At 49.5% G+C, this 24494-nt stretch overlaps 1 protein-coding gene across 7 annotated transcripts in view; it reads right to left on the bottom strand.

Moving 5' to 3' along the window:
- Positions 1 to 7068: 7068 nt before the first annotated feature.
- Positions 7069 to 24494, bottom strand: part of Erg (ETS transcription factor ERG) — a 208968-nt gene continuing 191542 nt past the window's right edge. For 6 of the 7 annotated variants that reach the window (XM_040750404.1, XM_040750407.1, XM_040750409.1 and 3 more), the window contains 4 exons: positions 18627 to 18695; positions 17915 to 17971; positions 17261 to 17308; positions 7069 to 8333 (listed from right to left, as the gene is read on the bottom strand). In XM_040750404.1, the coding sequence (XP_040606338.1) occupies positions 7813 to 8333; positions 17261 to 17308; positions 17915 to 17971; positions 18627 to 18695 (695 nt within the window). In that variant the 3' untranslated portion in view covers positions 7069 to 7812. The remainder of the gene's footprint in view (positions 8334 to 17260; positions 17309 to 17914; positions 17972 to 18626; positions 18696 to 24494) is intronic. The other variant, XM_040750410.1, reaches the window with a different exon arrangement.

Raw genomic sequence — 24494 nt, 5'->3', positions numbered from 1 at the left:
TTTTATTTTAATCTCACTGTTCCTAAGCCACAGCACTTCCCTTCTGGAATAAGAACACTTACTCCGCACCATTGCACGTTACATGCACACACCTTGGTTTTGATTTTAGAGGGTCTCACAGTTAAGAGGCTTGGGCTTTATGGGACCATTTAACAACTATGGGACATTTTAAAGTTGGGCTGTGTTTTTTACACCGGGAGATAACTGAGACCTTGGGAACAAGAAGGGAAGGTTGTGTCTTAAGACAGATGTGCTCCTGAGTCAAGCTGGCAGGGGTGGAGCTGCAGTGGCTGGTTTTAATTGCCGATGTGACATAACCTAAAATCCCCCAGAAGGAGAGTGCCAGCGAGGGGCTGCCAAGGTTAGGCTGGCCTGTAGGCATGTCTGCAGGGTTGTCTTAATGTGGGATGACGCGGGGCACTGTGGTGGCACCTTTCTCTAGACTTAAGTCCTGAATTCTGTTAGCAAGCCGAACGTTGTTAGGAGTGCACGCACGGGTTCATTTCTCTCTGCTCTTGGCTGTGCATGTGCTGTGGTTAGCTACTTCATGTCCCTTCCTTGATTCCCCTGCAACGACAGTTTCGCGGCCTGGAAGTGTGACTCAAATGCACCATCTCTCCCTCCAAGCTGCTTTCACCCATGTATCTGATCACAATGGCGGAGAGGAAGCTGAGACACCCAGGGGGATCCTAAACTTGCCATTTAGCCAAGGAGGGGCCCTGAACAACTTCTGATCCTCCTGCCTCTACCCATCAATTGCTGGGTTTACAGAAGTCTACCTCCCTCTTTTTAAATGCCCCGTGTGACCAAGGCAATCAAACGGATAAAGGCAGATGGATGGGAGCAAGGACAACTTGCTAAGATGATCAATCTGAGACCCAGACCATTGCTGCACATGGAACTATTGCTCCTCGCTAGCCGTGTTTCCACAGGGAACGCTCATATGGCACTCAGACTGGCTCTCTCCCTCTTTCTCCTACAGGAGGATGTGAGACCTGCACTTTCTCCTACAGGAGGGTGTGAGACCTGCACTGAAATGCCTGTTCTGGTCCCTGACTTGGGGCGGGGGGCACTTTCTGCCCAGTGTCCGACCAAGCACATCAGTGAGAATCATGTTCTTCCATTAGTGCAATGTTTGTCTACTTATCCAGGTGACCCCGGGGGCTGATAGTGAATGGTATAGTGATACTTGGGGCCCGGAGACAGGACCTTTTCCAGAGTGAGCTGGCCTCCATCTCCAGCACCAGAAAAGCAGACCGGTGAAGGCGCCAAGTCACTAGCCTCCGCGTGCACGAGTATCTCCACTGTCACAGGTCACAAGCCCAGCAGCTAGCACTCTGGGAGCCCCACGATCTCAACGCCGCGGCGTGTGCTCTGCAGCCGAGGCCTCCAGGGTGGCCAGTTCCAGCAAGCCACTCACTCTCCAGTGCTAAGGCTGAAGGGTGGGATGGGGAAGTGGGAGGGTTGTGTTTTGTTTCCTGTTGATAACTACAGGCAGGCTTCTGCCCAGAATTCCAAGATATGGGAGGGCACTTAACCTTGACAGCCTGGGAAGACCGTCCTACTGACGATTCAGAGACGCCGCCAGGATTCCGAGTCCTGGAAGGTGCTCATATGAGTAGGCTGATTTCTAACCTTGTCTCGGAGCTTCAAGTTCACGTATCAGAGATGAAAGATGAGACGCTTCAGTGTTACTGTGCTAGTTAAATAAAAAAGGCTCACGTATGTACATTTTCACCGTTTCTCAGTTATTAACATAAGCAGTAGCAGCAGCTGGTACTAATGCTCAGAGCGGAGGAGAGGATGTTAATCAAGAAGCTCCTTTCTGGGCCTGGAAACTTCACTCATGTACTCCTTAGACAGGAGGCCAGCCTTCCCGAGGCTCCAGCAGCCTGTTCCCCATGTTGGTTCCGCAGCTTCAGAAACCACGACCTTCAACCTCAGCCTGAAACCTTGCCTGAGAGTCATGACCTGCAACTGTTGACTACAGCCTTGGGCCCGGAACCATGGCTTGAAGCTGTGTTTTTAAGAACCGTGTCCTGGAATCACAGCCTAGAATCTGGCCTGCAAGAAGGACACGGAGTCCTGACATGGAACCCTGACATGGAATCCTGGCCTAACCACCAGAGCCTGGAAACATAGAAAAAGGAGTGTCTGATTAACTTTCTCCTTTCCCCTTATCCTTAGGGGGAAAAAACTTAGAAGCTACCACCCACCCACCTCCAACCTTTTCCACTGTGTCCCTGCCAAGAAAGAAAGAAATGAACTAAAACTTAACTTAAAAATGTGTTTATATCAGGGCTGAGATGACTCAGTGGCTAAAATGCTTGCTTGTGTAGGCATAAGACCCAGGTTCATATTCCCAGCAGCCACATAAAAGTGATGGCCATGGTTGAGAGTATCTGTAACTCACTGGGTGGGGTAGCAGAGGTAGAGGGGATCATGGGGCATGCTGGCTAGTCAATCTAGCAAAAAAAAAAAAAAAAGCCATACTCTAGGTTCAGTGAATAACCTGTCTCAAAAGGTTAAGGTGGGGTAAGAGATTGAGACAGACATCTTGACATCAAAATCTCCACATGTACCTGGATAACTACACACACACCCCACACACATATGCACACCCACACTCATACAACACACACACACACAGACACACTCATAAAATACACATGTGTACACACACATGCATACAGCACACATACATGCACACCCACACTCATACAACACACACATACACTGTCATGCAACACACAGACACACACACACACAGTTGTCAACCTCTCACAGCTTGCTAGTCAAGATACCTTGCAAGACGGCCCCACAAACTCTGACTGAATGACACCCGTTCCTTTCTTATTCTGTGCCTCTGGAGCCCACGTGGAAAGGCAGTCTTGGCTGGCAGCCAGCCTCCTCTGCCAACTCAGAGGTGGAAATGCTCAGTCTGGAGACGGGTTGAGGGTCCCCGAGGCAGGCTGACACTCTTAGCGGAGCCGTGTCTAATGCTGAGCAGGCTGTGACCAACACACCCCACAGCACGTGGGGTGCTGCTGCAGGAGGTGGGCTTCCTGCTAAGTAGGGAAAGGCTCAGAGGGAGGCCCCACACGCTAGGGAAAGGCTCAGAGGGAGGCCCCACACGCTGGCTGCTTCTGTCTCTGTGCCTGGGCCCTGCAGGCTCTGAACACGAACAGGTGTTCATGGACTCGTCTGTAAGCAAACTGGGCTTAGGTCAGTTTGCACACAGGACCACAGGAGCATGCACCCGGGGACATTTCAGTGCCTCTGGTAGCTAACCTCTGCTTTCCTGGGGACATTCCTGGGGAGAGGAGGAAAGGGGGAGAGGGGAGGGGGAGAGGGGAGGAGGGAAGGGGGAGGGAGGGAGAGGGGAAGAGGGGGGAGGGGAAGAGGGGAGAGAGAGTGAGGGAGGGGCAAGGCCCTCCTTTTAAAAGGGAACAGTGAATGTGCACAGGTGGTGCTCTCAGTGGCTGCAGCTAAGGATGTATCCTGTCAGGGTCCCTCGGGCAGGCCAGTGCCAATGCCTGAATACTAACACCTGGTCCATATGTGGGTCCTTGGGTGCTGGCTCTAACTCCTGCCAGCATCACCACTGTCATACCCCTGACCCTGACCCACACACTGATTTCCGGTTCCACCTGTAGGCGTCTGTGACGTGGGTGGCATCGCAGAGCACTTCCAATGTAGCCCAGAGCCTCATGCACTGTGGGTCAGCGTCCCATCGCCAGGCTGGACATCCGGTTCACTTAGCTGACAGAAACAGCTCAAGAGAGGACTGACTGGGTCTTATGACTTCAGTCCAACACAGGGGTGGGAAGTATGGCCAGGAAAGAGGCTGTCTATTACAGGGACGGCCAGCAATGGATCTCCCGACACGTCGGCCAGAAGCAGCAGAGAGTGTGGCGGAAAATGCTCAATCCCAGTGACCCGCGTCCGCCTGCCAGCCACCCCTTACGTTCTTTGGTGTTTATCTAAAAGGGTACTTACAAAACTTACCTTCTTCCTCTTTGCACAGCTTCAGGGTTAGCTTGAACTACAGGACACCCGGGTTTCCCTGGGATCCATCATTTCTCCAGCCTGCAGGCCTCTGCTTCCAAGGGGACACAGCACCTGCCCTCTGAGGCCAGCTGTTTGGGATCTGGCTCTCACGGGCTGGTGAGCCAGGCATCAGCCACACAGAGGGGAACAGAAGCATGCTACCTGGGACCTTCCAAATTGCAACAAGGGTATCTGACAAGAGAAGGTGGTGTGGTGTGGTGTGCTGTGGTGTGTGTGTGTGTGTGTGTGTGTGTGTGTGTGTGTGTGTGTGTGCGTGCCATGGCATGGCATAACACAGTAGTCTTGACTGAGATCTGGGAACTGCACCCAGTGCAAAGTCCCAAAGATCATGGATGACATGTCTTGCCAGCAGGAGGGGATCATGCCAGGGTCACATCAAAGGAGAGGCAGAGACAATGAGGAGAGGAGGGGTACATCAGCCCCGGAGAAAGCCTGGGGAACCCAATTAGCATAGACCCAGACCTGAGCCTTGACCATTAGTTCAAGATGACTGAAGCCTGACTTACGCCAGAGAGTCAGTACTGCCATGTTATCTCAAATGGTCCAGTTGCTCGGGCTAGTCCCTGGGCTTGCTAGTAACCCATGGGCAGAGGATGGGGGGGTGGGGGGAATGACTGTGGGGGTATCTAACTAAAAACACCTGTTAGGATCGAATCTAACGGCCATGGCTTGTTTTTATTATTGCACTCACAATTCAGTCTTGAAAGGGGGGGGGGGGGCTGAGCGATTATCCAAGTGAATTTGTACATTATACAAAGAATGCAGGTGTGCCCCAGCTCTGCACCGCAAAACCAAATCACTCATCCCTCCCCCAGAACCATGTGGCCGCGCCCGAGCCGCCAGCGCCCGAGCTTTGCTGTCTTTAGTCCTAAGGAGATGCAGGCCATCTGTGGCCTTTCCCAAGCTGCTGCAGGATGACTGATGTCTGGACCCCTCTCAACCCCAGTAATGAGGGGTGTCTGAAGCTTTGGTAATCGTATCCTACTGAGTTCACAGAGCATTGCCAAGATATCCACAGCACAGGGGTTTGTTTGGCAAGCTCACCGAATCATAGCGAAGGGATTACAAAGTGCAAACCGGGTCCCGGAACTGCTAATATGTGAAGCAGCTCTATACCACGCAGCCAATTTAAAAACCGACTCCGGCTGAGAAAGGGGCCTGGGCCTGCCTGCGGCTCCTAGCAGGTGGCCTGAGTTACATGCCCTGTACCACTTCACCTTGGTCCAGGTAGACAAGAGATGAACAGGGAAATGGATGGTCGACGCAGAAAACACAGTGTGTGGAGGAGAGGGGCGGGGAGGCTGCCCCAAGACTGAGGATTCCAGACCCGAGGTTTCCAGACGATTCCGGAGTGTTTAAGGCAGAACCCAAGACTAGATGAAGGGTCTCCAGAATGAGGAGCCAAGCTGGAACTGGGAGCTTTAGTGTGTGTGTGTGTGTGTGTGTGTGTGTGTGTGTGTGTGTGTGTGTATGCGTGCGTGCGCGCGCACGCACTCGTGTACATGTATTTGTGTGGGGGGGTGCACACATGCATCTATGTGTGCACAAAGCAGTCAGAGTACAAGTAACCTCAGGTGTCAGTCCTCAAGTCCCTTCCACGACTTTTTTGAGACAAGGTCTCCTGTTGTCCTGGAACCTCCCAAAGCAGGCTAGGCTAGCTGGCCAGTGAAACCCCAGGAATCTGCGTATCTCTGGCTGCCATGCCATTTTGCCATAGCTGGGATTCTAAGGGTGGGCTACCACACCTGGCTTTTTACACAGTTTCTAGTGACCGATCTCAGGTCCTCACGTTGATGAGGCAAGTGTGTTGGCCGCGGGACCATCTGTTTGGCCCTCCCTTGACACTTTGTAACAAGAAACTGCAGCTGTCCATGACTGATTTACCAATAATGATGACAAAATTTGGATTGACAATGGCTTGTTCATCACTCAACAAAAATCTTATGATCATGGCAATAATATGGGCTGACCAGCGGCCAGCGCGGAACTGGAATGAGACTCAGTGGCAACCTAGGCCAAGTAGGCTGAAGGGGAAAATCACAGAGGCCCCAGGATGAAAACCTTTGCTCTCTCTGTTGTAGAACTGTATGATGATGAGGGGGTGAGCTCCTACCTGTGCTATTCCCATCTGCTTGAGTTCTTGGACAAAGCAAATCTGTAAGGCAAACTCGTAAGATTCAGCTCGAGCTTCTTCTGGTGACTCCATCAGCAATGGAGTACAAACTAAGACAGACGCCATTCCTGTTTGCCTTGAGAGGCCAAGCTCATTTTATTACATACATTCTGCATCTAAGAACTAGTAACTTCATATTGTAAACATTAAGCATTACAGAGTTAAGATTCAAGGCCACATCATATCGTTGATTGTCTCCTTTGTGTGTGTGTGTGTGTGTGTGTGTGTGTGTGTGTGTGTGCGTGTGTGTGGTGTGTCTTTGGCTGGCCGAGGTCAACTCGTAGTGTATAAATGCATAAGTTATATAATTATTATATAAAAAAGAAAAAAAAAACCATTGACTTGTAGACTTCCTTCTGACGAACGCACAGCGTTCGCGACTCGCTAAGGAAAACTGGAGCCCACCTGCCCACAATGCCCTGCCTGGTCTCTGAGTCTGGTGACCACAAAGGTCACCACCTCTCGACTGCTTCCACGAAGGACAAAGCCTCCTCCGGATGCAGAGGTCTTTAACTTTTTTTTTTATATTAGACAGTTCCAGTTATGATTTTCTTTTCACAGAGACGTATTTTTTTTTCCGTTCTGAACACTGCTGCTCCCAGTCCTCTATAAAGCTGTGTCTTTTCTTACAACACTGACGGCATCAAACATCGCGCGACTCATCATGCTCTTTTGGTCCCAAGACGTCCTAAGTTCAGCTTTGATGGCTGGAGCAACTGCCTTCCATTCCTTTCCTCTCCTTCCTCCTCCTCTCCTTCTTCCTCCACTCCCCAGCCCCTCCTCTCCTCCTTCCTCCACTCTGCCCCCCCAACTCCTCCTCCTCTCCTTCTCCCCCTCCCCCTCCTTCAGCCTTTTTCCCCCTATAATCACATGCTCACACACTATGCACATCCCCCATCCACCACGTGGCTCACAGGTCCTGTAATCCTGAAAAGGAGATGAGACTTTATGTCATCTTCACAGTTTGACAGAGCTGGTGGCTCTCCATCAAATGGTAAGACTCTGACTTTAACCAAGACAGCAAATGCCAGCCAAGAAAATCCACACTGGTTTGTGGAGGGGCCCGCCACCGCCGTGCCTTTCTTGTCTTCTCATTTTGATATGTTTCTATTTTTTAAACACAGGTAGTTTCCCCTTCGCAGCGACATCCTAAACCGTACGCTAGGCGGAGGCGGCGTTACCGTTTTTCTCTACTGCTTTCACTGAATCCTGGTTTGGCGCACAAGCAAGGTCCCGCACTCTAAAGTTTTGTACACTACTTAAGGCCACTTTCTTAGGCAGTTGTCCTTATCAGGCCATGCTCTTCTACATACAATGTCTTTGACAAGGGTGGGCCACGGGTTATATGGCCATGTACGTTATATTTTCGAGCTTCCTCTATTTCTGTAGTAATACACTCGGGGTGACGCCCACCCCCCCCCTGCAAGTCTTTGGTTTTTCTGGCTTCCTTCCCCAGCTCCGGTCAACCCTCATTCATTCCTCATGAGGCACTTGCGATTCGTGTTCTCTGGGTTTGTTGGTGACCGCTAGGTGATGGTGCACTGTTGGGAAAGGCCTCCGTCTGGTCTCTAGTAGTAAGTGCCCAGGTGAGAGGCCATGTGGCTGGCGGGGAGCCTAGTGTTCGGGTAAATGCCCCCAGTCGGTGAATTCCAGTATGGGTTTGGGGCGGCAAAGAAACTAGAGGAGGTGACTGGGAGGGCTGGAGGGTGGGGGGCCACAAAGTTCATCTTCTGGGGGTGGGCGTGGTAGGAGCCCATGTACGGGAGGTCGGAGGGGTACTTGTACAGAGATGACTCGGGAGGGTGGGGCTGGAGGGCCTGCGCGATCCCGTGGAAGTCGAACTTGTAGGCGTAACGCTTCCCGTGCACTTTGGTCATGATGTTTTTGTCATAGTAGTAGCGGAGGGCGCGGCTGAGTTTGTCGTAGTTCATGTTGGGCTTGCTCTTACGCTCGCCCCAGCGCCGGGCCACCTCATCAGGGTCCGTCATCTTGAACTCCCCGTTGGTGCCTTCCCAGGTGATGCAGTTGGAGTTCGAGCTGTCAGACAGGAGCTCTAGCAGGAACTGCCACAGCTGAATCTGGCCACTGCCTAGTGACGGGGAGGGACACAATGCCGGTGAGAACCAAGCAAAAGAGAGTCGATCCTCAGCGGCGGACTTCCCGGACCTTGTCCGCTCCCAAACCCTTGCCCAGATCTCTCTCTCTCTCTCTCTCTCTCTCTCTCTCTCTCTCTCTCTCTGCTCCTGGGATGTTGCTGTTTTTATCTCTTCGCTGCTCACTTACCCCAGACAGCAAACCTTGGCTAGGCAGGCGCTGGTCCACACGCCCAGGTGTTCCAGGCCACACTGGTGAAGGAGAGACTACAGGACACACTAACTCTACTGCTTGTGACCCGTATCTCCTCAGGGGCCATGCTGGCACATGAGGGCTCCACTCCAAGGAGGTTGGGAGCTTTGCTCCTGAGAACGAACCCCTGAGGAACCATTCCTTGCATGTCCTTATCTCTGTCTCTAAGTCTATGAAACTTGTCCACCTACGGCAGTCCCTGACCGATACTCTCACGGTGGCCTCACAGATCTAAGTTTTCCACACAACATGGTAGGTTCCTCCCACTTGGGACATCTTTCAAAGAGCAGCCCGATCACGCCGGCTTCGGGAGGATTGAACCAGCTACTTTCCCCCCACTTTGTGAAGCAGAAAAGGCTGCGGATGGCAATAATGGTCTAACGCCATTTATACTGTCCAGGTCAAGTGAAACAACAAAAGTCAGGTTTAGGAAGCGAACATCTACAAGTCCGTGGAAAATCAAACAGAGAGAGGAAGTAAACACTGTTATTTCTAACCTGACATCTGGCTGGTGCTCAGAGACCAATTCTGTCAGAACTGTCGCTAGCACAGAATTAACCTGCTAAAAACGAGGAAGTTTAGAGAAAGAGCTGGCCCTGCTCCAAACCATATAACCCATATCCAGTCCTGGGCCAAATGCACCGCAACAGAAATCCATGTGCCACGTGAGCCACGCTGTGTGAAACAGTGCTTCTGAAAGACAGCAGGCTGCGGGCAGCACTCTTGGGAAGCAAAGAGAGCCTGGCTCAAAGAGCTCATTGTGTGTGCGCGAGTGTGTGTGTGTGTGTGAGTGTGTGTGTGTGTGTGTGCACGCCTGTGTGCTTGTATGCATGGTGTCTGTGTGCGTGGATATATGTGAGGGTGTGTATACACGTGTGTGTTCTTGTCCATGTGTGAGTATACATATGTGTGTTGGTTCATGTGTGTAGGTGTGGATACATGTGCTTACATATGGGTATGCAGAGGCAAGAAAAAGACCTTCTGTGGCTTGTCCTGGGTTTTTAAGACACTCTATTGTTAGCTTGGAGTGTACCTATTAGCCTAGGCTGCCCAGCCAGTGAGTCCCAAAGATCAACCTACCTGCATACCCTCACCACTGGGTTTTCACTGTTCATAAACACATGAGATTTTTTGGGGGTTTCCTTCCCTTTCCTTTTTGGAGTTCTGGAGTTCAAACTTGGTTCAGTTCTGGAGTTCAAACTCAGTTCAGTTCCTCATGTTTGCAGTGCAAACACTTGGCTGGCTGAACCCTGTCTCACTGACCTTCATGTATTTTCAGGCAGAGAAAAATCTAGGGATATCATTCTAACCACCATGCTACTTTGCTCCAGAGGAATCTCTGGGTGTGTCAAAGGGCCCAGTATGTCCTGCCCTCCTGCTTCCCTCCATTGCCGGGCTGTTCTGCTTTCTCCCTTGGCTGCCCACTTCTCCAGAGGGAAACCCTTGCCGGATACGAGCACAGCCACACCCAGATGCTCCAGGTCAGACTGACAGAGGGATACTATAGGATACTCTGGTTCTGTCTCCCGTCCGTGCCCCGTGGCTGTTTAGTGGAAGCTATGTTTTGTACTAGGAGAAACAAAATTAACAAGCACAGATTTTGGGTTTAAAAGTGAGTGGGAGGCAGATATTTCTTCCCAGCCTCCGGGCAGCAGCGCACTGTCTTGGGCTGGTTATCAGAAACACTATCTCTCATGATTTGATAAGTAATATGAATAGATGTGACCGATGATTAGAGTTACTTGGACCATCATCCTATCAAGGAATTGACGGAATGTGAAACTCAATTACAAATTCGCTTTCTCCGAAGCCTTCCCACCAGCACCCCCACCCCTCCACAACCTTGTCTCCACGTAGGCTCCATGGGAATGAGGATCAACCTGTGCAACAGCATCGTGAGAAAGGTCAGTTTCTCCTGACTATATTCCGGAAAGCGTTGTTTTCAGTCAGGCGACACATTTGAAATGTATTAACAGCTTGTAGCCTGTCGGAATGGAAGCCTGTGCTGTTTTGGAGCTACACGTACAAACTGTTCTCAATCTAGGGGCTGTTGCCTCCAACATCTCATTAATATGCATTGAAAATATAAAAGATGGAACTAGAGAACCATATGGTTTTAGTATATACATTGCAACCAAAAGGATTAAAACTTGAAGAAAAAAAAAAGAATTCCACGGATGACCTGGGAATAGGAGAAGCTGTGGGTTTTGGGTTTAACAGTCTTAACATATGCCTCACTCTAAACATGGACAGTTGCTGGAAAATAAATATTTAGCGTCAACTTCCTCCCATAGCAAGAGAGCCGCTCTGCAGATTTCTTACAAATACACAGACCAAATAACACTTGGTATCTGTTCAAACATTGGCATCGTCTTGGGGAATTTTTGTTCCTCACCCACTTCCCTTATGAGCATGTGTAGGAGGGCAGCAGTGGGGGAAAATAGTCTGTCTCCCTTGCTTCGGAAGGGCCAGAGAACACACAAGCTCTACATGCACGGTTAGGGGCTCAGAGCTCAGAGGACAGATGAGCTCATGTCACCCTAGGCTGTTCACTTTCAGCTAGAAAGACACAGGGCCCGGGGCTGAGGATGAGCCCGCCAAGCCTTCCCAAAAGGAGCCAGAGAAGCAAAACCCACTGGCCTCCCAACCCGACAAGGAAACTGGCTGCAAAAAATAAAATAAAATCAACAAATGCTTAGGCAACCCTATAAACAGCAGCAGCCCACCAAACCCTAAGTCAATTAGGCCCCACGTGTTCTCCCTGAACAAGAACTCTCAAGGATGCTATGGGGGGAGGAGGTAACTGAGAAATCATCACCAGGTAAATTAAACGAGCTACTGTCTGCCAAAGATTCTGCAGTAATTTATTAAGTTGCTATTACTGTCTGGACCGCGAAGGTCGCGGTGCGATTAGGTGTGCCGCGGAACATAGAGCACAGCTCCGGTAAGAAGTGTAAGGAGAGTTCAGGGAAACCTAAACGTGACTTGAGTCGCCCACTGGGCAAACCCACAAGAAAGACAAGGCTGGGGAGACGTCTCAGCGCTGAAGCACTGGCCATGGACATATGAGGACTGGGGTTCAGATGCCCAGGACCCATGTAGATACCAGCTAGGGACAGTCGCCTGTCTGTAATTCCAGCATCCTTCTCACGGCCGAGCAGAAAGCAGCCAAATGCACTTGGCCACTCAGGACTACAGACTGGCCAGGCAGGAGGAACATGAACTGTTGTTGTTCTCAGGGCACAACTTCATTCTGAAGTTCTCTGGGTGCCGGGCCCCAGCCCCTAGGAATCTCTGTGCATTGCTTGTCAGCTGATAACACAGGTGCATCCTGCTCTCTAGTCCTGGCTTACAGCCCCAGCCTTGCCCCACCGACATCAACATCTAGTACGAGGAAAACACAGACTCTTAAACACCTAGGTTTCTCCACTGTGCTGTAAGTTTGTATATAAGGCTGCTCACTCCTTGAAACACACACACACATGCGCATGCGCACACACATGTGTACACGCGCACACACACACACACACACACACACACGGATGCACGCATGCACACACATTCTCTTAGCACAAACGGCTGGACGTCTTGTCTTTCATTTAAATCTCCAGGCTTTTGCCCCACACACTAGACTTGCTTACATGCCACAAGTGGAGGGTCCGCCAAGATCGGGTGGCCACACCTGGGGACCAGGCACTACTATAGGCTCATAAGTGACAGCGTGTTTAATCCCTGTAAAGTCATGTTTAACCCACAGGAGAGCTGAGAAAGCAGGGCACACACAGGTAGACTGACCTTCATGCCCAGCATCAGCTGAGACCAAACTTGTGGCTGCTACTCTTTAAATATCCTACATAGATCAAGACTTTCTAGCCAGGAGTCTACAGAGGCCTCCACAGCCTCCTGGTCCTTCCTAGGCTGTTCACCCTTGGGCCTTGCCTGAATGTAACAGGTTCCCACTTCCTAGCAACCGACAAAACGTTTCTGAAATGGCTCTGTCCCTTTTCAAGGAGCTGTTTGCATCTGCATACCCACGGATTTGGGATGCCCGGTCAGAACTCAAGCAAAGTTCTTCCAGGGAAAGGAACTTGGACTCCGTCCTAGGAATTCTGTGCTCAGCAGTTCTGATGGAGCGTAAAGGGGTTGGTGGCTCATCCCTGATTCATGAGGTGGGGATGCCAGGACACGCCTCTCTCAGCAGGATAAATAGCATTCCAAGAACACATCAAATGCGTGTCTGGAACAGGAATGCTGGGATGTCCACACACTGATATCACCTTGTGCGTTCATATGCATGAAAAGAGATGACTCAGCTGTTGAAGGATTTGGCTCCTCCAACATCCATGTTAGGGCGGCTCACAGTCACCTTTAACTACAGTTCCAGGAGACCCAACACCCTCTTCTGGCTTCTGAGGGTGTCTTCACGCATGGGCACCATAAACGCCATATGCTTACGCTTTAAAAAAGTCGTATTGCATGGCAAAATCTTTCCATTGAAAATTGACAAAAAGATTCTGAAGAGGGATCCATGTGCTACTCAGAAAAAAGCGTGCTCCCTTCCTGCTTTATAGAATATTGTGTGTGTGTGTGTGTGTGCGTGTGTGTGTGAAGTCCAGTTAAACGTAGTTCTAAAGTGTCTTTATGTTATTTTGGAAGAACCATCTAAATTTAAGAATAGAGTATTGAAAGCCAGGTGGTGGCTCACACCTTTAATCCCAGCACTCAGGAGGCAGAGACAGGCGGATCTCTGTGAGTTCAAGGTCAGCCTGCTCTACAGAGCGAGTTCCAGGACAACTAGGACACAGAGAAATCCTTTCCTGAAGGAAAAATGAAAAAGAATAGAGTGCTGAAGTTCTCCACTGCTATAGTATCAGGTCTTTTGTGTTTTTTTTTTTTTTAGTGATTGTTATATGAAATTAGAGACTTCAATGATTGGTGCACAAGAGTTAACATTTGATGAACTGCTCATTGATTTATTAATATGTAGTATCCCCTTATTTTCCTCTAATTAGTTGTTTAAATTTGTCTGGTGTAAGGAGAGCTACAACTGCCTGCTTGTTTACATTGTCTGTGTACTTCACATTTTCTAATTGCTTTCCATCCTTTGATAGTAAGCTCTGAGGCATCCTTACTAGATAAGTGTGATTCTTAGAGAGGGCATAGAGTTGGTTCTTGTTTCTTAATTCAGTCCATTAGTCAGCATCCTTTTAGATGCGTTAAGATCATATACATTTAAGATAGACATGTGAAGGGGTGTGTTATTTCCTATAAATGTGTTGGGTGGTGTTCCATTTCTGCCGAAATCTGCCGGATTTCTCTTCCCAACACCACATTGGTATTGAGGATTTAATGAGAAGACTTAAAATTAAAAAAAAAAGAGATACTCAGATAAGAAGCACTTTTACTAAACAAAAGATGGGGGGCATTCTGGCATCAAAGGCCACATCCATGGGCTTAGAGCCTGGGGAAAGTATGAAGAGTGTGCAGGGAAGACTCCTTCCTTGTGAACCAACGGTATCTTTCAGTGTCTTGACTACCAACCAAAGGCTGGATCCTGCCATTGCGCAGGTTCGGCAGGCATGGCCTCAGCATAGGAAATGCAGTAGTTGACACTGGACACCAGGGCTGTGGACCTATGACGCCCCCGGGTATTGCTCATAGGCCTAGGGTGTGTTTCCATCTCCTGGCTCTAACTTGGCATCCTTGTCTAGAGAAAGCATCCCAAGCTGCAGCTCACAGAAGGAGAAAGGGTGGGGGGCACTTAGCTCAGGGACAAATCACTCCCTTTGGCTCCATTCTCTAAACAAGCTGAGCGGCCCCTTTGTGGGACGACAGGGACGTGATGGGCGTTTCATTTAGGCCGTGGGCGTGAGCGGAAAGGCTGGCGTGGTCTTGCCTAATGCAGCTTGCCACCGTCCTCGACCTCCTTGCCCTCCTCCCTCTTCTTGTTCTTATGCCTTGTCGTTCTCCCCCTCCTCCTCTCTCTCCTCCTCTCCCTCCTCCTCCTCCTCTCCCTCATTCTCTCCCTCAGGCTCATCCTCCAAACCTTAACAGCTGGCCAACTAAATCCAAGTGTTTCCTTTCTTACCCACAGCCCATGTTTCTCAAAGCTCCCCTCTTCCTTCAAGCTCGCCTTCCCCAAGTGTTGAGGAAGAAAACAAACTCAGACTTTAGAGACCCTTCGGGGGTCCAGACTGAGTCTCCTTCCTGTTGGTTGTGACATAGGGAAAGCTCTTAGACATCTCAGGGTCCCTGACTCTTCTCCTACAGGACGGAGATAACAATGTCCTGAGCCACGCAGACCCCGGAGGGGAACCACAGGTGTAAGCATCCCCCGTGAGGGCAAGGCAGGTACCCGGTGGAGCGGGAGCTGCCAGATTGCTGCTTCACAGCCTGCGGCGTTGGTGTTCGCAGAGCCTGGGCCTTCCGGGTGCGTCTTCTTTCTAATCTGTCCTAACAGTGCCGCCAGACCAGCCTCTCTGGAGCCGGAGTTGTGACCACCTCCAAACGCCCGCTATGCAAAAACTCTTCACGTGTACGCATGTGGTCACACGCGCATGCGTGTGAGCGAGCACAGGTGCAATGCCCTGATGCAAGTGTGGAGGTGAGAGAGAGCACGCTTGGGTGTCCATCCTGCCTTCCACCTCATTTGAGGCATCTGTGGTTCACCGCTGTGCATGGCAAGCGGACCCTGTGAGCTCCCGGGGGTTCTCCCGTCTCGGCTTCCCCTCTTGCAACAGGAGGACTAGAAACACCCGCTTTCATACATATCTGAGACACACACACACACACACACACACACACACACACACATATATATATAAAATATATATATATATATATATATATATATATATATAGAGAGAGAGAGAGAGAGAGAGAGAGAGAGAGAGTGTTCTGGGGATTCAAACTCAGCTCTCACCACTGCACAGTAAGCTCTTTGCCCACCCAGTGGTCTCCCCGACCTCACGGCCACTTATGCACTTATGGTCATTAGAACCGCTATGTGGAGGTCTGAAAGGTGCTGGGAAGTCCTGAGCACTAAGTGACTGGCCGCAATACGGATAATGGGCCGTGAGTCCGCAGGCTAGAGGGCCGTATTGTATCTACCTGTGCCCATCTCTTCCTAGGGGACAGCTCTCTGGGGCCAACTGTGTCTCGTCATCTCAGGGATGAACAGATACACAAACAAGGTACTGGGCCCCCAGTCTGTGCACTGGGCCAAAGCAGCGAAGAAAATGGCCCCCTCTGTTTGCAGGGCCGCTTAGAACATATTTACTGAATTAATCAACACAAGTCACAATTTCGTGGCAGACTCCGTTGTTCAATGGCGATGGTATTCCACGTTCTCAGAGTGTGGATTCTCCTGTGGGGATGTGTGCAAAGATGGTGTCTGCATTGTGTGTGTGTGTGTGTGTGTGTGTGTGTGTGTTGTTTGGCTCAGAAATCCCAGCCTGTGCTTGTAGTGTGGTTGTGACATCTTGGCAAAGAATTTACAGCTGTGAATACAAAGCAGATGATGCCATAGAACCTGGAGTCCGTGCCAGCACAGCTGGCTCTGATCCGAACACAAACAGACAGAACAAGCTCGTTGGCACCAAACTGTGAGCACAGGTGACAGTTCTCCGCCAGGGATCACGAGGGGGTCTGCTTTTCCCTGCATCTGAGTTCAGAAATTCATCCTCACAGATGACCGCAATTGGAATCTGATGGCTGTAAGATTATCTTTCTAAGATAACGGTTATTGTATCTGGTTGGTGACAGGCTGAATTATGTCTCCTAAAATTCACATATTAAAATCCGAATTTTGGTCGCTCTGAAAGCGACCTGTCTTAAGAGATAAAGATTTTGCAGAGGTTACCAAACAAACTGGGGTCACTGAAGAGTCCCTTACTCCAGAATGACTGGTGTCTTTTTTTTTAAAAGGAAGAGTCCCAGACTGAGATCTCCAAGTCTGATCTTCAGAACCTAGATTTTAAGAAGCCAAGGACTGTGGCGTGTGATGAGGCAGATACAGGCAGATCCCTGGGGCTCACTGGACAGCTGACCTAGCCTACCTGCAGAATCCCAGGCCGGTGAGAGGGCCTGTCTTAACCAACAAAAAGACAGATGATGTGATATTGTCTATGGATTGATACCCTGACACCCAAGATTATCCTCTAGTTTCTACATACACACGTACAGACTCACCCACATGGGCACACACAGACACACGCATGGTCCGGCATGGACTAAGAGCACAGAGAGGAAAGACAATAAAAAGAAACAGAGGAAGATAATGCCATCCAGAAGCCAGGATGAAAGGCAGGGACCTCATCCTTTCCTCACACTTCAGAAAGCCCCAGCCATCAGCCTCGGATTTCTAGCCTCCAGAGCTGTGCCAAGCCACTGATGTTATTAAGCCAAACACCGGGGCTTTGTTACTTTGTTGCAACAACCCTAGAGAAACGTTATGGATCCAATTAGGTTATAAGCCTCCTTGCTGAAGCTAAAATCTTAATTTATAACCTGATCCATTTTCCTTTTAACAAAGGCAAATAAAACAACAGTTCAGTGAGATGAGACGTGAAAACCAAGTTTCTCAACTGGAGGTTTCTCGCCAGTACAAGTTCTCTTTCAGGAACCGTCCCCAATTCCAAAGTAACCCGTAGAGCAGATCATCATACTCACCTGGATTAGCGAGGCGGCTACTGGTGGGTCCCAGAATCTGGTAGGGATCTATGACAGAAGAAAGTAAGTCAGACATGGTGGAGGCTTGGTATAACCAACAGAACTGTGTTTGCAGAGGTGAGAATGCTCCCTAGTCCCCCCTCCAAATTCCTGCCTCTACCTGCTACATGAGGTAAGATGTCACACCGGATCTCAGGAGAGATTCTTGCATCATAGTTATAGGAAAAACTTGAGGTCCCAGATTCCCACCACTAACCCATAGCGCTATCCGTGTTATCCCAGGACCTAAGTGGGGGCAATGCTGGGTCTGGGACCACAAGGGCCAGGTTGTTCAAGGTCAGCATTCTACCGAATTTTTACCTTGGAACTGGCAGACATAGGCACTGTGGCACACACCATGGAAAATCAAAGCAACAGATCCCGAGAGCAACGAGAGCCGTTTGCTCTCATTCAAAGTTTACACGCTTTAGAGATGCTTTTAGCAAAATCTCAGGGTTTTATTAAAATCCTTCCCAGTCCGAAACTAATGGTTCTAGACCCCATTTCACACACACGATAGTTATGAGGTTCATTTTAAAGGGGATACACGTTAGAGACTCCCAGCTGAGCCTGTAAAACCATTTTAGGGTTCCCAAGACAGTTTCTGGAACACACCTAACTGAGGACGCTGGTCTTCTGTCTTGGGCACTGTGGAAGGAGATGGCTGAGCAGCTGAAAAGGATAAAAAAGAAAGAAAGAAAGAAAGAAAGAAAGAAAGAAAGAAAGAAAGAAAGACAATTTTAGCCAAAACTCAGATCAGACTGCACATCTTCAATGGTTTTTACTTCCCAATCAACTAATTGCCAGCATAGATAGTAATGCTATTCTACAAGAAGCATTTGTGGTAAGAAGAAATCACCCCCTCTGATGAAATTAAATATAAACACTCTAAAATGCCTCCCATCATTTAAACAATCTACCGTAGCCATTCCTTCTAAACATAATGGAAAAGAAACTCCGAGCTGGCTTACAAAGGAGAATGAAATTAACTGCGGTGTGTAAAACAAACAGATACGGGGAAAGTGCCAGGGAGAGGCGGAGCCAAGCAGAGCCACAGCGAAGGGAAGCAGAGATTAGCTCATCGGTGTGCAGACATCCCTGGGAACCGCACTCGTCCACAGTGAGACACGCTGTCCCATTCACACTGAGGTCACATCTCAAGCAAAGAGTTGTGCTTAAGGATGGCACGTGTTTTGTGGCCAGTGCAAGAACCCCTCTGTACGTCGGAAAAGACCACAGGCCAACCACTGAAATCATAGTTTACCCTGGCTAGAGTCACCCCTGCCTTGTGACATGCAGCTCTGGGCAGTGGGGGCTGGACCTGTACCTTTGGACTGAGGGGTGGGGTGGCCATGGCCGGTCCAGGCTGTTCTCCTGGGAGGCTCATAAGGTAAATCTGTAAAAAAGAGATACATAGACTAAAAAAAAAAATAGCTACTTTTCATAACAGATTTGCTTCTTAGAATAAATACTGAATAAAAATTCAAATGTGATTAAAAAAATCAATGTAGGTTTTACCTATAAATTGCATTTTGCATATTTTATAGAGATGTATATTTTATTGATCTAAAATTCTCACTTACATTTAGCTGAAAGCTGTCATTGGTAGACTCTCTAGACCTTGCTTGGTGTGTGTGTGTATGTTTTACACATGTATTATATATGTACAGGTGCACACACATATAGAGACTAGAGACACAACCTTGGACTGTCTTCAAATGCCATTCACCTCATTTTTCGGAAGCGACTTTTGTCATTGGGGTGTTGGGGCTCATCTGGGGGGCTCACAGATTTAGCAAAACTGAAAAGGCACGTGTCACCAGGTGCAGATCTCCGTGTGGAAACGGGGATTAGCCAGGCCCCTGCTGCCCACCCTCCTAAAGCCTTTTCCTATGATGAGAAATCGAGAGCACAGGACTCTTATCTCTTCCACAGTCTGACGAGTCACAGGGCCCTTCAGAGTCTACACTTCGATCATCCTCGGAACCAGGGCCCATGGCTGGCACGAATCCATCCCTTACTCAGAGCCCACAGCTGGCACGAATCCATTGCTTCTTGCCTGGGATCACCCCAAATCCACCCAGCGGCGTCCGTGCTTCTGTTTTCTGCCCTCCTCTTGGAAAGGAGAACTGCTTTCCTGCCCTTCAGTTAGCTGCTTCCCTGCACGTCCCCACCCCCGACTTCCCCTTGATAATGTAACTCATTTGTGTTGTCAGTCTTAATTGGCTTAGTTGTTTTTCTAGGCAAAGGCCTCTTTTTCTTGTGCTTTTTTTTTTAAAAAGAGAATTTAATATCTCTCTAAGATGAATTGCATGAAACAAATTCAGGACCGAGATGGTCATCCTAACAACATATTAGCAATGACCCTGAGCATAAATAACGCGCCCATTATTCGTGTTTATGCACAATGTTGCCTGTACTGTGGACCTTTGTTACACATTTGCAGATTTAATAACTACAGTTCTTCATTCTCTGTGAAGGTTCTGTCACTAATTATCGAGCTTTAAAGTCATCTCAGTTTTCTCTCAGAGGTATATCCCAGAAGCATGGTGTGCCCCCCCCAACCCCCTTATTAACTGTGTGTATATGAGAGCTGCTTCTACCTGAAGCATCGCAGACCCATTTTTCAAAGCTGTGACCCAGGGGTGGTGGCTCGGGCCTGTGAGCCCAGCACTTGGGAAGAAGTAGAAGAGATGCAGCTAGCTCAGAGTCACATTCATCCTCAGTTACATAAATACTTGAGGCCAGCCTGGACTGCATGACATGCTGCCTCCGAACAAACTAGACCTGGGTGTGACGGCTCATGTACTATAATCCTGGCACTTGGGAGGGGCGGGGAGCTAAGGCAGGAGGACTTCTGTAAGCTCAAGATCACTCTAGGCTCTCTCTCTCAGAACAAATGAACTTGAAAACAAAACTTCCTTAGTTGGTGGGTCTGGGTTCAATGTTGAGCACCACTCTCTAGACCGCCTGAAAGCCACAGCGCCATACTCCAGTGGGCTTGCTTCTTTCCGCCAGAAGACAGGGCATGGCCGTGGAATTCTCACTCAGAGGGCAGAGTGGTGCAATTACTTTGGGTCTCTCTTTAAATAAATAATTTAAGCTCACTTAAAACTGCCAATCTGGCGGATCAGCTTTCAAAGAACCCCACTGCGTCTCGGAGTGTGAGCCCTTCCCTGTGTTCGTATCCCAAGGAGAACAACGTGAAACCCAACACAGAGAGGCCTTTAATTCAATCAGTCTGTTTGGCTGCAGGCATCGCAACTGGTGTGGTCTGTGAAATTCTACCCTCCCGGACTTCGGAGAGTTAGACAGTTTTCTCCTCTATTAAAACCCCGCAATTGCTCACTCTCCTCTTGGTGGGGGGGGGCAGCTTTTGCGTTCTGGGACCTTCAGCTTTTCTAGAGGCTGGGGGCAGCGTGTGGGAACGAGATCTGTAGCTGAAACCAATTATAGCTAGATTTCATTCTCACATCTCTGGAAACATTCTGAAAATAGATTCCCAACCTGTTGCAGTTTTCTTTCTAAGATGAAAGTTAAAGGCAGGGCACAGGGCAGAATTCAGTCAGATGGCTCAGTAGGCAAAGGTGCTTGATTCCCAGTCTTGCAATCTGACTTGGGATCCCCAGAATCTGTGCTGTCACAGACAATCAACCCGGCTACACTGTCGCCTGACTTCTACTTGTGGGCCATGTACACATCCCCACCCCAACACCTCAAGATAAATAAAACGTAATAACATTTATTTTTTAAAAAACTGCTTAGCCAGAGTTTTATGACGGAAACCATTCTGGGAATAAAGTCAGCGAGTGAGCTGCCCCACCTAGTTCGGAGGCAAATGGACAAAGGCCTAGGTACCAAATGAAAACGGCGGTATCACAGGATTGCTTCTCAAAGTGTGTTCCACGGCGCACCGACCAAAGACACGCTTGAGGCTTGCCCTGCGCTTACAGGGTGAAGCCAGCCAGAATCACGACAAGGTCCCCAGCCCACTCACACACAAACCGAAGTGTGCAACATCCACCCTAAGAATTCTTATAAAGCCCACTATCCTCAAAGACGATGAGTTCAAGAATGACAGCCAGACTATGCAGATGTGACTGCAACTGTATAACGAACAGCCCGGTGAGGACGGTTCTAGATGAGATGCCCGTGGAAGGACCAGAGAACCGTGAGTGTGTCAACTACACCCAAGAGAGCGCTGCTCGTGAAGGGTGACTGGGCGGGGGGGGGGGACTCACCATCACGATGGAATTAACATTTGGAAGCTCTTTATTCATAAAATCCTTTGAAAGATGAATAGCCAGGCCCCACCCTCCCCTGGAAATAACAACCACCAGGCTGAGTTTAATTTTCAGCCACGCATTTGAGATGTTTGCATGGACAAGCGGATTAACACGTCCACAAACAGACTGCGGTGGTAGATACGCTGGCCTTGTTTTCTTCCATGAGAGTCTATGCCAATATTTCCTTATCAGCTACTGGTCACACGCTGTGACATTAAGCCCCCTCCTGTGGGGCGTGACCTCGGGAAATGCTGACCTTGGGAATTTCTGGTGACCAGGAACCATCAGGGTGGCGGCAGAGCCAGCACCACATTTGTCTACCCCCAGACAGCTTGGAAGACCGCTACCCATGAGCCTTTGCTGCCCAGCCCAGCAGAAGAGCATAGGTTTTTTTTTAATAAAAATATACTATTTTACATTTAAATTTGGTGAGCAGTCTAATGCCCACTTTTTTTTTTTTGAGTTGTCTTCTTCAAAGTAACCACTAGCTCACACATTTGCGCACAGGAAATCACTTTCTGGCATTCAGTCTGCTATTGTAGCTCTTGAAGATCCTGAACCTTATTAAACCAATCTCACGGGCAGCTTGGGTGGCTGTGGAATCACGATGTATGCCATGATCCACGTGTAAACAACAGCATGGAGATGGGGGGGGGCAGCTTGTCTGGTGTAGACACCTACACATAGCAGCTTTGTGTGTTTTCACAGAGCTGGGACAGCTTTCTAACTCCAAGTGAGGCCCCTTTCCTAACACATTCCGGAACCATTCCGGAATCCTGCCTCCCTCCCCAGTGAGGGGTACGTTCTGAGTTGCATTCTTCATCCCCTCAGACCCCTGGAGGGGGCTTGCCATTGCCAGACCCTGTGGCCTCCACAGAGTCACTTTGCATTGTAAAGGACTTGGCTCTTGGAACGCTGCTCCTCATTCTGCAGAATCTCTACCATGTCTACAAGATGGTCTCTGGTGATCCCTTGGAGGGATGGAAGGGGATGGGAAGGGATGGCTGGGCCTCCTCTCATGCATTTGAAGCTGATGAGGAAGACGGACCCGTTACTGCCTAGAACCGATGGATAAAGCACCCCCAAAACAGAGGACCCCTTAGATTCAGCCTTCGGAGGATTAACTGCTTTGTCTTCCTCATCCAGATCTATCTAAATTCTTCTTCACCCCTATATCAGACACATAGGGACCACGTCTGTGGGCAATGACTGCGGGCTTCTAGCTGTGCTTTCAGATCTCTGTGGCCGCGCAGGCACTCGGGACAAGCAAAGGATGCTGTAAAGCCAACTGCTGGGGCCAGAGGATGACCTAGCACCTGACCGAGGGGTGCTAGCAGCAGCTGTGGGTTCACAGAGCTCAGTCACGCCCAGGAGCACCGCAGGGAGGGAACCTCCTTCCCGCAAGAGGCACCTGCTTCAAGTTCACACTCCACTCAGAGCTGTGTGTGGCGGTTGCACTCTCGCGCTTACTTCTGGTCACACCCTTGGGCATGCGTCCACTCCCTAGAGCTATCGTGGCCACGGAGGAGAAAAGGGACAGCATGCGTGACACCTCCCGCGTAACAGACCAGATTTGCCATGGCCAGCTCATGAAAGGACAGGCTACGTCATAAGGCCGCACTGCCTAACGAATTCTGTGGCTTAGTGCCTGTCTCTGATTGTGACACCTTTAACCTGAGACCTCATGGGTCTGTGGCTTCAAAAGAAGTAGACCTGGGGGGAGGGAAATCGTTTGTATGTAGAGGAGCCGGAGGAGAAGGGCTTCCAACGGCTGTAACCAGGGATGCCAATGGATGCCGCAAAAGAATGATCACCAAACCACAGGGCACACAAGGATGTGCCAGCATCCAAGCAGGGGACCAATCCAGATGCTTACTAAACGAAGATGAGTAGAAGAAGCTGTGTCCTGGGCCGATCTAGATCTATGGAGCGCAAAGTAACGAGCATGGAAGAGATGGCTGAGACATGAAGGAGGGAAGGATGGAGCCCACGGGTCACGGCCTGCGAGGTCCCTAGGCTGGACAGTCTGGCTTAACGCGACCCCAAGCTGATGCCGAAATGATGGCCACACAGTTCTTGAATAAATAATCTGTTGCAGAAGCTTGGTTATAAGGAAAGGGAAGAAGGGAAGGAGGGAGGAAGGGAGGGAGGGAGGACAGACTTGGGGTGGTAACTCCGAAGTAGGCACAGCTAGAGGTAGAAGGAACAGAGATCAGGTGGGAGGAAGCATTTGGCAGCAGGATTCAGGGGACAGTAAGTGTGGGTGTTAGCATCCTGAAAGAAGGATCAGAGTGTGCTATCTAATCTAAGCTCATGAAACACAGAAGTCTTTTAGGGTTTTTTGTTTTGCTTTGATATGGTTTTTTGTTTTGTTTTGTTCTGCATTTTCTTGCAGGGAGCCTGGCGAGACAGCTCTAGTACAGAGAAGGCTGGAAGAGAATCTAAATGGACTAAGGGCCTAGAAGCCTGGCTCGCTCTGGGGTGCCTGCCAGCTTCTGTCCCCAGTGCTGGATTGGAGAAATGTGTTGAATGTGGACACACAAGGGACAGGAACATGGGTCTCTGTCACCAGATCCTCAAGAAGCCCCCTTGCCCCACCCTGCAGAGGGCCCCTTTCTCTGTGTCACGCCGGGTGTGTTTCTCCATGGGCTGCTTCTGTCTGCTGCATTTGAGACTCCCCTTCTGCTTGCTACCTTTTCATTTTCATTTTAATTGGTTCAGAAAAGGAACCTAGACAGTAACATCACCACCCTACAAACAAAGGAGTGACAAGGGCCCCTTGTCCCGTCTCTCTCGCCAGCCAGCTTTACCGCGGTGGCTCGCAAACCCTGGTCTTGAAATCCATCCAGGGGCATTCCTGAGGTGGCTTTAAACAAAAAAAATTTTTTAAATTTGCCAATTAACCTTAA

Source organism: Mesocricetus auratus, unplaced genomic scaffold (assembly GCF_017639785.1).
Source record: "Mesocricetus auratus isolate SY011 unplaced genomic scaffold, BCM_Maur_2.0 Super-Scaffold_100008, whole genome shotgun sequence".
NCBI lineage: Eukaryota > Metazoa > Chordata > Mammalia > Rodentia > Cricetidae > Mesocricetus > Mesocricetus auratus.
The sequence above is the reverse complement of the archived record's forward strand: the minus strand, read 5'-3'. Positions and strand labels throughout refer to the sequence as shown.